Source organism: Sinohyriopsis cumingii, chromosome 4 (assembly GCF_028554795.1).
Source record: "Sinohyriopsis cumingii isolate HCF-2022 chromosome 4, ASM2855479v2, whole genome shotgun sequence".
NCBI classification, from domain to species: Eukaryota; Metazoa; Mollusca; class Bivalvia; order Unionida; family Unionidae; genus Sinohyriopsis; species Sinohyriopsis cumingii.
Genome location: NC_142964.1, coordinates 56,232,839 through 56,245,644, shown reverse-complemented (window position 1 = coordinate 56,245,644; position 12,806 = coordinate 56,232,839). Strand labels below are relative to the sequence as shown.

General features: G+C 33.2%; 1 protein-coding gene across 1 annotated transcript in view; it reads left to right on the top strand.

Annotated features, from left to right (window-relative positions):
* Nucleotides 1-12,806, top strand: part of LOC149801207 (complement C3-like) — a 333,137-nt gene that overhangs the window by 204,574 nt on the left and 115,757 nt on the right. The window contains exon 19 of the mRNA XM_089955246.1: nucleotides 6,160-6,388. Coding sequence (XP_089811372.1) covers nucleotides 6,160-6,388 — 229 coding nt within the window. The remainder of the gene's footprint in view (nucleotides 1-6,159; nucleotides 6,389-12,806) is intronic.

Genomic DNA, 12,806 nt, shown 5'->3' with positions numbered 1-12,806 from the left:
AGGACACATCCTTACCCATGCATGACTCTTGAATGGTAAACCTCAACCAAGATGCTTATCTTGCCAGTATCCACTAACAGATGTTCATTAAACAGTTAGTCAAATGGAGGAGCAACAAAACTTATTCATTCCACTATATCTGCAGAGGGTAGAAACTACATCATTTCACATGTATGTTTTACATAAAGCAATTACAACCCTGCATATTATAAATGTGTATACCTGTGATATATTTGAGGCACGAGTCCATGAAGTTGAAGAAATATTCTGTAAAATTTAATAAGTTTATGTGTAATTGTTTTTCATATACTTACACATGCATCAGAATCCTAATTATAGATGTGCTCTTCTTTGCATTTACTTTCACCAGAATGAGTTGCAGATTGCATTGCTTAGGCATATATTAATTTTAATGAAATTACTGTTCTAATGACCTGCTTTTCATGGAAAGAAAAGGATGTTCAGTTGTGCCTGTTTGTCATACAATCTGTCCTTCCATCTGTCCATCACACTTTGGTTTTTGCAAAACAACTCATTAAATTATTGTTGGACTTAAATTTGATATACAGTTAGATATTGCTGAGGCCATGGCAGAGTTCAGTTGTATAATAATAATAATGACCTTATTTAAAGAGTGTAAAACAATCAGCGAAGACCTAATCTACCTTGAGGCTCTCATACAAAGGAATTTATTTATTTTAGCTGCATCTTTGAAGCCACTGGATATATTGGGTTTGGAAGAAGGAAATAGAGTGGGCATTTCAAATCTCATCTGGAATACTATTCCAGAGCAGAGTTCCCGAGTATTGGAATCTTTTTTTAAATAACTCCTTATTTTGTTTGTTAATTTTATACTGTTTGTAGATTTGGATCACAGGTGGGAAGTATTACCAGGTAGCCTATACTGGAATAGTGATTGTAAATATTCAGGAGCACTATTATGGGATATCCTGTACATAAATTTGGCTTTTCTCAAACATTCAGTTTTTAATAGGTAATATTTTTAACTTACCAGTTAAGTTTTCCTTGCTTTCTTTCTGGATGGATATTAGCCCTAATGCACTTTTTTGAAGATGTGCCAGCTTTGCTATGTTTTTATCATTTGAATTACCCCATACTGTATTACAGTAGTCTAAATAGGGTTGTATGTAACTGTTATAAAATAGTTTTCTGTTCCTTTTAGGTAGAAAATGTCTTATTCTACTGAGAAGCCAGTCTTATTCTACTGAGAAGCCATAAACTTTAATATACTTTTTTGCTGATATGTTTGATATGTTCAGTCCATGATACGTTATTATCTACCAGAACACCAAGTAGTCTATCATGAAATACCAGCTGAGATGCATCAGCTCCATTGCCAAATATCTTTCAGTTGATGCCACTGAAACACTTGTGTGTTCATTAGTACTTTCAAGACTGGACTATTGTAACTCAATTCTGTCTGGTTCATCTCAATATCTACTCCAGAAACTTCAAAAAGTTCAAAACGCAGCTGCTCGAATCATACTTAGAGTACCACGATCAGAGCATTTATCCCAGCTGCTCTGTACCCTACACTGGCTATCCATTCAATCCAGAATCAAACACAAAATTTGTTCTCTGTGCTACTTTTCATAGACGGACTCTAGTCCAACATACCTATCCGACCTCACCCATGTGTACACCAGCAAGATACTTACGCTCGTCTTCTGACAGTCGTATATTCATTATTCACACTATGAAAACAAAGTCAAATGGACAGCATTCTTTTGCATACCAGGGCCCCGCAACATGGAATGAATTGCCCACTGAAACATAAAGACACAGTGATCCCATTCAAGAGTGCTCTCAAAACTCACTTATTTTGACTGCAAGAACAAACTTAAAGACCTAATAATGTTTCTTACCTTAAATATTTTCAGCATGTTTTTCTTCTTCTATTTTTACTAATTTCATGGTGTTTGTGTTTGTAATCATATCATTATATATGTTTTTATCTTATAGGTGTTATCTAATGTTGTAAAGCACTTAGAGCTTCTAAAGATTAGGCGCTATACAAAGTCCTCATTATTATTATTATTATTATTATTATTGTTGTTGTTGTTTTGTGGTTTAACATTATTTTTCAGCACACAATATGCTATACATGGCGGCCATTATTAATGGTGGAGGAAGAACCCGGGAAAACCCCGGAAAGAACCACCAACCCACGAGAAGCTATTTGCAGGCTTTCTCACATACCCACATTGGCCGAATCCGAGACTCAATTCCACGCAGACAGAGGTGAGATGGCAGTGATCTGTAATGGAGAGCTCTTTAGAGGACTCTGCCACTCGGGGCCCACCCAGGATCAGATGGTTTAACAGCTGAAATTTTAAGTCTTTTGGATTGACGTTGGGGAATTTGTAGTTTGAACAGTTAATGAAGCTTATGAAACTGGATCATTCTTAACTGTTTGAGACAAGGTATTATAACTTGCATACCCAAAGAGGATAAACCTAAGCAGTACCTGTGGAACCGGTGTCCAATTTCTCTACTTAATATTCTATACAAACTAGCATCAGGATGTATTGCCAAAATAATTAAAGCAGTACTGAATAAAATACTATCTGAGGATCAAACTGGTTTTGAAAAAGTTAGATACAATGGTGAACATACAAAGGATTGTATACACATTACAGAAGAGTTACAGTTATTATTAGTAACTGATTCTGAAAAAAGTATTTGATTGTATTTCATGGAAATTTATTCATAATGTTCTAAGTTTGTTAAATTTTGGACAAAGTATAAAGCACTGGGCTAAAACTTTTTATTGCAATATCTCATCTGCAGTTTTGCAAAATGGCTTTCTTTCACATGTTTTCAAAATTTCCAGAGGTTTTTGACACGGTGATCTAATAACCCAATATCTCTTCTTATTATGTGCAGAAATATTGTTTATACTTTTAAAGAATAATAAAAAAAATCAATGGTATCAAGTTAAAGGAAACAGAATGTTTACAGTCACAGTGTCACAGTTTGATCTTTAATTCTTGATGTCTTTTATGAATCCTTGGAATCTTCTATTGAAGTATTGATCTTCTTTGCAAGGATTTCAGGGCTGAAACTTAACACTGCCAAAACAAACACAGTTTGGATAGGCAGCAAGAAGTATAGTGCAGAAACATTTCATCACAGGTTAAGTAAGGTTAAAGTAGGTGATTGAATTTACATTATTGTGCATAAAGGTTTCAGTAGATTTGGATAAATTGATAAAAATGAATTTACATAATTGTACATAAAGTTTTCAGTAGATTTGGATAAACTGATAAAAATGAATTTTGAAAATAAAATAGAAATGAATAAAACTTCTTTAATACATTGGGAAAAGTGATCCTTAACACCAATTGGTAAAATAACGGTTTTGCAAACCTTCATTATTCCAGAACTTAATCGTTTGTTCATCTCATTACCAAATCCTTCGCAAAATTATATCAGAGACTTAAATGAATTATTTTTCACATTTATATAGAATTCAAAGGTGAACAAAGTTAAAATGGAGGTATGATTCAGACTTTTACTAAAGATGGTTTGGCAATGACAGATATTGATAAATTTATATAAGCTTTGAAAATAACATGGATTCGTAAAGTTCTTCCACCTCACAGAAAATTGGTCAATTTACTTTAATATGAAATATACCAAATTAGATACCAGTTCCTTTGGAGATGAAAATGTGATGACCTTCTCCAGAATGAGAAAAAATGCTTTTTGGCATGATATTTACTGGCTTTAAAGCTAGATGCAAATATGCCCCGAACAGGAGAATATGTTATGAAAACAAATTTATGGATGAATTCCCTTGTGAGGGTGAACAAGGTACCTAGTTTCTATAGTAAGTGGTTTGAACATAATGTAATCTATATAGGTGATTAGCTTACAGATCAGGGAACAACAGAATTATTGACTTTTGATAGCTTTACAAATACAATACAAATTTCCTTGCCTTTCAAGGCATAATTCATTGTGCAAAGTCCTTGTGTAAAAAGTTACAGATAAAACGACACTTGTCAGACCATTTAGAAATTGTATTTTATAACAATAAAGGCTGTTAACGACTATTACAATTTACTTTTAAAAAAGGATGTTAAAGCAACTAGTGAAAACAAATGGAATGAAAATTTCAATCTGAATATGGCCTGATTATATGCTAAAGTTCTTAAAATAACAAGAAACTCAAAATTACAATGTTTTCAATTTTGTGTTTCTCATAGAATTTTACCAATGAATTCTTTTCTGTATAAAATTAAATTGTCCAGTCCTGATAAATATACATTTTGTACAGATGCCCTGGAAACAATATCGCATTTGTTTTGGGATGTAATGTCACTGATAATCAGACTGTGAAATGATGTGTCCCATTGGTTTCAGCATAAAGAGAATATAGATGCCGTGCCAAGTCAGAAGCTGTAATATTGGGAGATCTGTTCTAGCTGTGTGGGGTAGGTGGCACCTACATTGGGGAATTAGCTGGTAGAGCCAAGAAACAAACATCTAGGTTACATATATATATTTCAAATTCAAAAGCTCCCTCTCTAACTCTTTTTGCCTCTTTATATATATATATATATATATATATATATATATATATATATATATATATATATATATATATATATATATATGTACCAGCCTTGCGGACTTCACAGGAGACATCCTGATATCATATTTCTATTACTGACTTGATTGTTTCTGATACATAGATGTGTGTTTCCATCATTAAACTAAACATTTGATGTCTCACTAATGAGTTGTCTGGAAGTTGATTTGAAAACATATAAATGATTATAATATATCTGATCAGACTCGCACTCACCTTCAACCTCTTCCTCAAAATATAAATGTTAAATAAATGTAGTTTAAGTGTAAGGGTTGGCAAAGATTGTCAGAGTTCAAGTATCAAATATCTATTTCTTTAAAATCTATAAATAAGATACTCTTGCTAATTAGAAAAACTTAATCTACTATCATGTCTCTAATATCAGCATTTTCAAAATCAAAAAAAAAATTGTAAGTCCTGTAAATAATCATTTAATTAATTTGCATAAACACAAATGCCTGTTCTCACTTACATAGACCATAGAGCTAGACCTGTTAAACCAAATGATTAATGTCCATAAGGTCATGGGGTGAGTGTGCTGTAAAGATTCTGCTTGTATTGTTTTGGAAGATGTGGATTCTATTCAACATGGCTATGTACAAGACTAGAAAATTGGAAAACAGTTAAATCGTATAAAAAGTCCTTACTACAGATCCAGTATATGGAATATATGAACAACCTATTTATTTTTGCTTTCTTTTAGCCAAATGCTACATCTATATGTAAAATGAAAGGGGATATGCCTAGATTGGATGAAAGGGGATATGCCTAGATTGGATGAAAGGGGATATGCCTAGATTTGGATGAAAGGGGATATGCCTAGACTGGATGAAAGGGGATATGTCTAGATCGAATGAAAGGGGATATGCCTAGATTGGATGAAAGGGAACATACCTAGATTGGATATGTTGAAAGGTTTTCTTAAAGACCACTATAATCTGGTAAAATATATTGCAATCAAATCTGAAAGGAAAGAAGAAGCATTTATGTTGATTTGGAAACAGTGAGAACCATCATTCCACAGTAGCTAAGAATGTGTCTAAGTCAAATACATGTTTTATTAGCATCATGTTATAGTGTACAGTGTGTCACCTAGCTGCTATATATTTGTAATTGTCTACAAAGAGATTGTGCACTATATGAATGTGTATGTGTGTATTATATTTTCCTACACTATATTTATTTTTCCTGGATTATGTCAGATATAAGGTGGCCATGGCATGGTTCCCCAACCCAATGGTCAACCTATTATGGGGACCCAAAATGTTTTATACATTTTTTTACTTATTATTACTATACTGTATAAGGTAAGTGTGTATTTTATTTGAGGTATTTAACTTTTATTATTTATGTATTTATTATTCATACACATAGTAAATTTTTATTTTGTTGCATGTAGTTATCTTTGATTACTTTCCTAGTATCCATGTACATAGTAAATGTGTTTCTTATTGTAAGTGGTTATCTGTTCTCTGATTGTTGGCTAAATATTGGTAGCAGTGCCACTGAAATAATGTTGTTTTTTTTTTTTTTTGCAACAGTTCCAGTGGGGTTTTGGACTTGAAACGATCTACACCACATTCAATAACTGAGTGGAGGGTACAGGCTATTGGGATGTCATCAGAATATGGTATTTGTATTGCTGAGCCAGTTACATTCAAAACATTCAAGAATTTCTTCCTCCAAATTGACCTCCCTTATAAAGCAGTTCGTCTGGAGCAAATGAATATTAAAGTAACCGTCTTCAACTATGATGTTCAAAATCATTGGGTAAGTAAGCAATTTTTAAAAAATAGTACATATACTTTTTGATTGTATAAATTTGTTTTTAGCTGACATGGCCATAAGGTCAAGAGAGCTTATGGTATGGCCCTGCTACCATACTTATGATCCTAACCTGATCAAACAGGCAATATGGGCTTGCGTCATCAGAATTTTTAATAAGTGAGATCCATAGATAATATTAATGTGATCTTGCACCTGATTGGCTGAGCTTGTTACTACTCCAAAAACAATATTTTTTATTTGGTTTTGATCACACTTCATAGACTTGTATGACAAACCTCTCACGTGAAAAAAAAGAGGTGTGATTAGCTGAACTTATTCCAATTTTTGATAACATTTACTAAACAATTTTAAATCATGAGCATCTTGAATTAAGAGCAAGAGCCATCATGAATAAGATCCACAATACTTTTTAAGAATAACTTGGGAGTTTTTGAATGATCATGGTATGTTGTAATTAACAGTACAAATATTTTTTGCTCTATTGGTCATTAGGGCTGTCATCGGGTACCCAGGTGAAGTTTTCCATGGTTTTTGAAAGCCCTATCAGAAGAGCTTATGGAATGACCTGTTGTCTGTTGTTCATAATGTGTCATCTGTTAACCAACCTCTGTTTTCTGGCATTTGTCCATCCATAAGTACTAGTTTGTTAATGCTGCTTCTCTTAAACTGCTTGGATAAATGCCATGAAATTTTACACCCAAATTCATCCTATGGTCTAGTTAATCCTTAATGAAAATGTGCTGCTCTGATATCCAATATGGCCACCACAGCAGACATCTTGAATGTCTTTTTATTATTACTCCTGAACAGAAAGTCATATTGAGATGAGATTTTCAACATAAGACTAGTTGGTCCAGTATGAAACATTGCATCAATTTGACATCTAGTATGACTGACACTGCAGCCTTCATAAAAATCTTGTTATTGCTATTCCTCCTTAATGGATGGTCATATCAGAATGATTTTTCCTCTAAAAGTCTTCTTACGATGTCTGATTGGCCCTAAATGATGCTGATCTGACATGTAATGTGGCCGCTATGGTAACCATCTTTTTATTGCTACTTCTGATTAATGGAAACTGATATTGAAATGGAGCTTTCACCAGAAGACTTTTTATGATATCTGGTTGGTCCAAAATGAAAGTTGTCCTGATCTGATGTCCAATATGGTCACCATGGTAGCCATCTTGAAACTTTTATTATTGCTATTTCTCATGAATGGGAAGTTGTATCAGCATGATGTCTGGTTGGTCTCGATGGAAAATGGTGCTTGAAAATCTTGTCATGGTTTCTCCTCCTGAATGGATGGTCATATCTATAGAGTTTCATCAGAAGACTTCTTACAATGTTTATTTGATACTACATGAAAATGGTGCAGATCTGACATCCAGTATGGCCAACATGGCTGCCATCTTGAAAATCTTGTTATTGCACCAACTCCTAAATGGCAAGTCATATTGTCATGGAATTCTTCCCATAAGAATAATTATGATATGTAGTTGCTCCGAATGAAAACAGTGTGAAAATGACCTCAGATTTGGCTGTCAAAATGAACATGTTAAAAATCTTGTCAGTAATTCTCCTGAATGGATGTTTTTTCAGCATGAGGTTTTCAGCAAAAGTCTTCTGATAGTGTCTAGGGTGTCCAAAATGAAAATGGTGCCAATCTTACATTGAATGTGATTGTCACAGTGCCAAATTTAAAAACTGTGTCACTCAGGAATATGATTTCCCTGCATAAAGACTGAGTTCAAGTTTGATTTCACCATTTCCCTACAGAATTGGATTGTGTTACTTGGACCTATACCCTTATTTTGTGGTGTTAAGACAGGGTCATCCATGGAATGTGGACAAAGTAACCTATGCAGAAAGTTCAGTTTCTGAAAAGATAAAAGCTCCTGGGAAGCATCTGGAAGTCCTTTAAAACGCCATTGTAAAAAGATTAAACCTCTCCATGGTTGTACCAACCATGAATGTTGCTGAAGATAAATGGATGAATCTTGGTATCCTTGTGTAGTCACTAGAAGACATACTACATTCCATATTTGGTGTCCTATCTTTAATGCATTTTAAAGAGGTGAACCTGTACCTCATGTGCAGAGCATGTTGCCACTCTAGAGGCCACATATTTGATATGTAATCTTAATATACCACTCTACAGGCCACAGATTTGATATGTAAGCTTAATGTACCACTCTAGAGGCCACATATTTGATATGTAAGCTTAATTTACCACTCTAGAGGCCACATATTTCATATGTAAGCTTACTATACCACTCTAGAAGCCACAGATTTGATATGTAAGCTTAATATACCACTCTAGAGGCCACATATTTCATATGTAAGCTTAATATACCACTCTAGAGGCCACATATTTGATATGTAAGCTTAATATACCACTCTAGAGGCCACAGTTTTGATATGTAAGCTTAATATACCACTCTACAGGCCACATATTTGATATGTAAGCTTAATATACCACTCTACAGGCCACATATTTGATATGTAAGCTTAATATATCATCAAGACCTCAGTTGAGTTATATTATGGTATATATCACTTGCAAAATGTCAAGAGATTCAACTCTAATAATTTCATATTGAAACCATGTATACACATAGTACAGTGCAATCAATTAGAGTGTGACCCTGCTGTAACATGCTCCATTGTAACATGAATTCGTATATAGCTTGACTGTTGCATAACTCCTGAAATTTCATATACTTTTAATTTTCTCATGCATAAAAAAAAAGAACAAAAAGAAGCATGTAAAAAATGTATTATCATTTTGGGGAAGAGATTGTTTATGAATTGTAATATAAGGCAATCATGGTATGACTCCTGAAATTTCATATATACAATGCTGTCGGGCATTTCTGCACACCTAAGGTTTCCGTCACCAATATTGAAGCAAAATGCATACTGAATTCGACCAAGTGGCAAAAATAAATAAAATACTGCAATGCTTACCATTTGAAAAGAGGCAATTATTACCAGAATATTCTGTTCAAAATAATATTAATTTTGGACGTATGGGATACCACACACGTGTTTTAATGACTTGCGAGTTGTCAGCCTATTCTGTGCACATCTTTGAAAAGACAGTGTGTTTATTTATTGGGCTACAGAAAAGAAATACATTACTTTGGACTGTTTCTGTCAGCAGTTCAGTCAAGTAATTAGGTCAGGTTTATAGCTAGCTTTACAAAATTCAATGTATCAGTGCCAGTAAATGGCAAGAGATATTAAACTAAACCGATATAAATAAATGTGTAAAGTTCAAAATTTTAGACAAAATAAGCTTTTATTATGTTGAAGAGAAACAACAATGAATATGATGTAATGTGTTTGCAATGTCTTGTTTATGGGGGAAAAGATTACTAAAGAATTTCAGAAACAACGCATATTAAATTTCCAATCTTTTAAAAGCATAAATGTCTGGCTGTCAAGTTATTTTAACCCTGGTAGTGCTGTGTTGTTTTGGGATGACCTTGAAACCAGTGCTGATTTGTTTCTAACTGCTCTGTCAGCGTGTATGCTGAATTATTTCAAAACAATACAGACTTTTTGGGCCAAATCCATATAACAACTACAAAACTAGTATTTATAATCAGATTGCTGTGTTATTGTACAAAGTGATGCATATATGCAATGAGAGTGCTAACACTAAAAATGTCAGTGAAAATGATGTGTGTTCATGGCTGCTATAGCAACCAAATAGAGAAAAAGGGTGGAAAAGTATTTTGTGACAAAAATTTTAACATAATATAAACATTGCCATCAAATATAGTTTTTCTGAATGTGTACATGGACAGGTATTTTTTTCTAAATTTCACATATCCTCAGTTCATTACTTTAAGGCCTATGCTAGATAATTAAAACATTACTTTCAAACATGTCTCCACATTTCAATATGTTGCAATAATTATTTGGATGATGCAGTATTTATGCAGTGTTATTATTTTAAAAAATTCTCCATTTAAAATATAATTATAATCGCTTATAGTTCATTGATATAGAAGCAATACTAATCATGATGAAAAGGAATGAAGCATAATTATAGATTTGCTTTGGTTGCCATAGCAACCAAAAAGTAATGTTAGTGTTTGAAAGGTTTAAGACTCGTAAATTTAAATAAAACAAATTATTAAAAAGTTTACGTAATTCACATTGATTATAATTAGTAATTTGTAATATAAACTGAAACAAATGGAATGGTAATGTGACAAGTACTAATAATAAGCTGATAATACTATAGTAATATGATTATACACCTCTCCCGCGATAACTCACGCACTGTGGGGTCCACAAACATAGACCGAACTATAAATGAGGCACTAGTTACCGAGGGACCTCCAAACATTTAAATTTTAAAAAATTGCGTTAACATCGAGAAAACGGTGGGGGGGAACGGCATTAGGAAACTGGGCTGTTTAATGACTGAATCCTCATTTTACAATCACTTCGATAATAATTTTTAATAATGCGCTTTTTCTAATCAAGTTGTTTGTTATTCAGTTTAAATAACATTTTTTTCAAAATATCCAACATATGAAAGATCATTCCAACTGATTTGAACAATCATCACGTGTGCGCGAAAAATCGCATATTATGTCACTGCTTTTTGTTTTCTTGATGAGTCTGGTTCCCATAGTGGTGTTTAATAGTATCTTGCCAAATCGGTAGTCCATAATTTGGGAACTAGACTAACTGTTAATACACCACCAAACAAGATTCCTTCTTTTCAAAAACATGCGATATTTATTTTGTGACACGTCTACGTCGAAATTCAATTTTTTTTTGTTCATTTAGTACAGTGTTAATGTCGTGATTTCAGTGGAAGTAATAATGAAATTTCTTGTCATCCCTGAGGATATCTCTAAGTGCCAGCTCAAGAATTCTCTGAACCTCGCTTGCCCACAATTGTCTGTATCTGTGGAAAAAAGCTTGATATTTTACGAATTATTCATTCTGGTTAGTTGCATTGTTATCTTTGATCGCAGTTATGAAAGAGTTGGTTAATTTAAGGTAGTTTCTGTTACATGCACAATAATGTTTATTACAGTGTTCGATTGATCAAATGAAGTGAGTTCACCCAACATACGACCGAGGCCGCTAGATTTTAAGTTAGTCCAATTTTTGTGCCTTTTTTTATATTCCACCTCGTTTTTTTATATTCAAAATACATAATTAACATGATAATACAAAGGAGGCCAGCTTTTAATTCAGTGTAACAATACAACAAATACTTCCCCAATTCAGTTATCAAAACACAGTCGGCACTTAATTAGGTTCTCACAGAAACACTCGCGGACATACCTGTTACGGTAGGTTGACGCATGTTACATTTAATTACAAGAGGACACAATGCATTTATGACAATTACACTTAAAAGGAACTAAAAGATGGAACTAGAACACAAATTTCAATTGATAAAAAAAAATTGTTTAATTTGTACTTATTTATTAAAGTACTGCTCCACTCGGCATACATGACATTTTCATTGATCAAACTTTCCTTACATATCATTAATTGCGGTGTACTGGGAATGTCGTTTTGAAAGAAAATGTAAAAAATTGTATGAGATATTTTAAAATTTTATATTTCATAGTGTTGATTAAAATTTCCAGGTCCTGTCTACCGTTTTTCAATGATAAAACGAGCAATACGTCAAAGTTTCCGTTACCAATTTTGATTGCGATTTTCTTCAAGTTCAACAAATAGTGATAAATTCTTGTGTTATTTTTCGGTTTAAAAATGGGATCCATGCCTGACACCACGTTATAAGTGGGTTCACGAGTTATCAGAGCGCGAGTTATCGAGGGAGTGGTGTATTTATAAGACTAGTCTGATACACACTGAAAAATGTATCTAAGCATCAGAATTTCTGCTTGTATTTTATTATCTTTAAGAAAAAGATTTTGCTTTGGGAAAAATATACTCCTACAAGCCATGCTAAAGTCAGGTTTATACATTTTTTGTCATAGAATTATTGCTAAAAACTCTACTTTATTTGAGCTTCATTATTTGAAGCAAGTTTGATATCTTTGATTAAATAGGTTTTGACATCTGCTTTAATAATCTGCGTTATGGCATTTTATAAATTCAGTACCAATTTGCATTCACAGGCTGACAGGTACCAGCTACTCATGTGAGTAGAATCAGGCTCACTTAGATCTCTTCTTTATAACAAGGATTACCATTGGGAAAATTGAAAACTCCAGAGTGTAATCTTCTACTCTAAGGTCCCATGAAATAGAGCGTTTAAATTTTGGTCACTGTCAATGTCTGTCAAGTAACTCTACATCAGTATCAAAAATGTCACAGTTAGATTTATTTTTTATATACTTTTAGTGACCTCACTATATTAGGTGGGTAGCAATAATTCAATAAACTTGCTT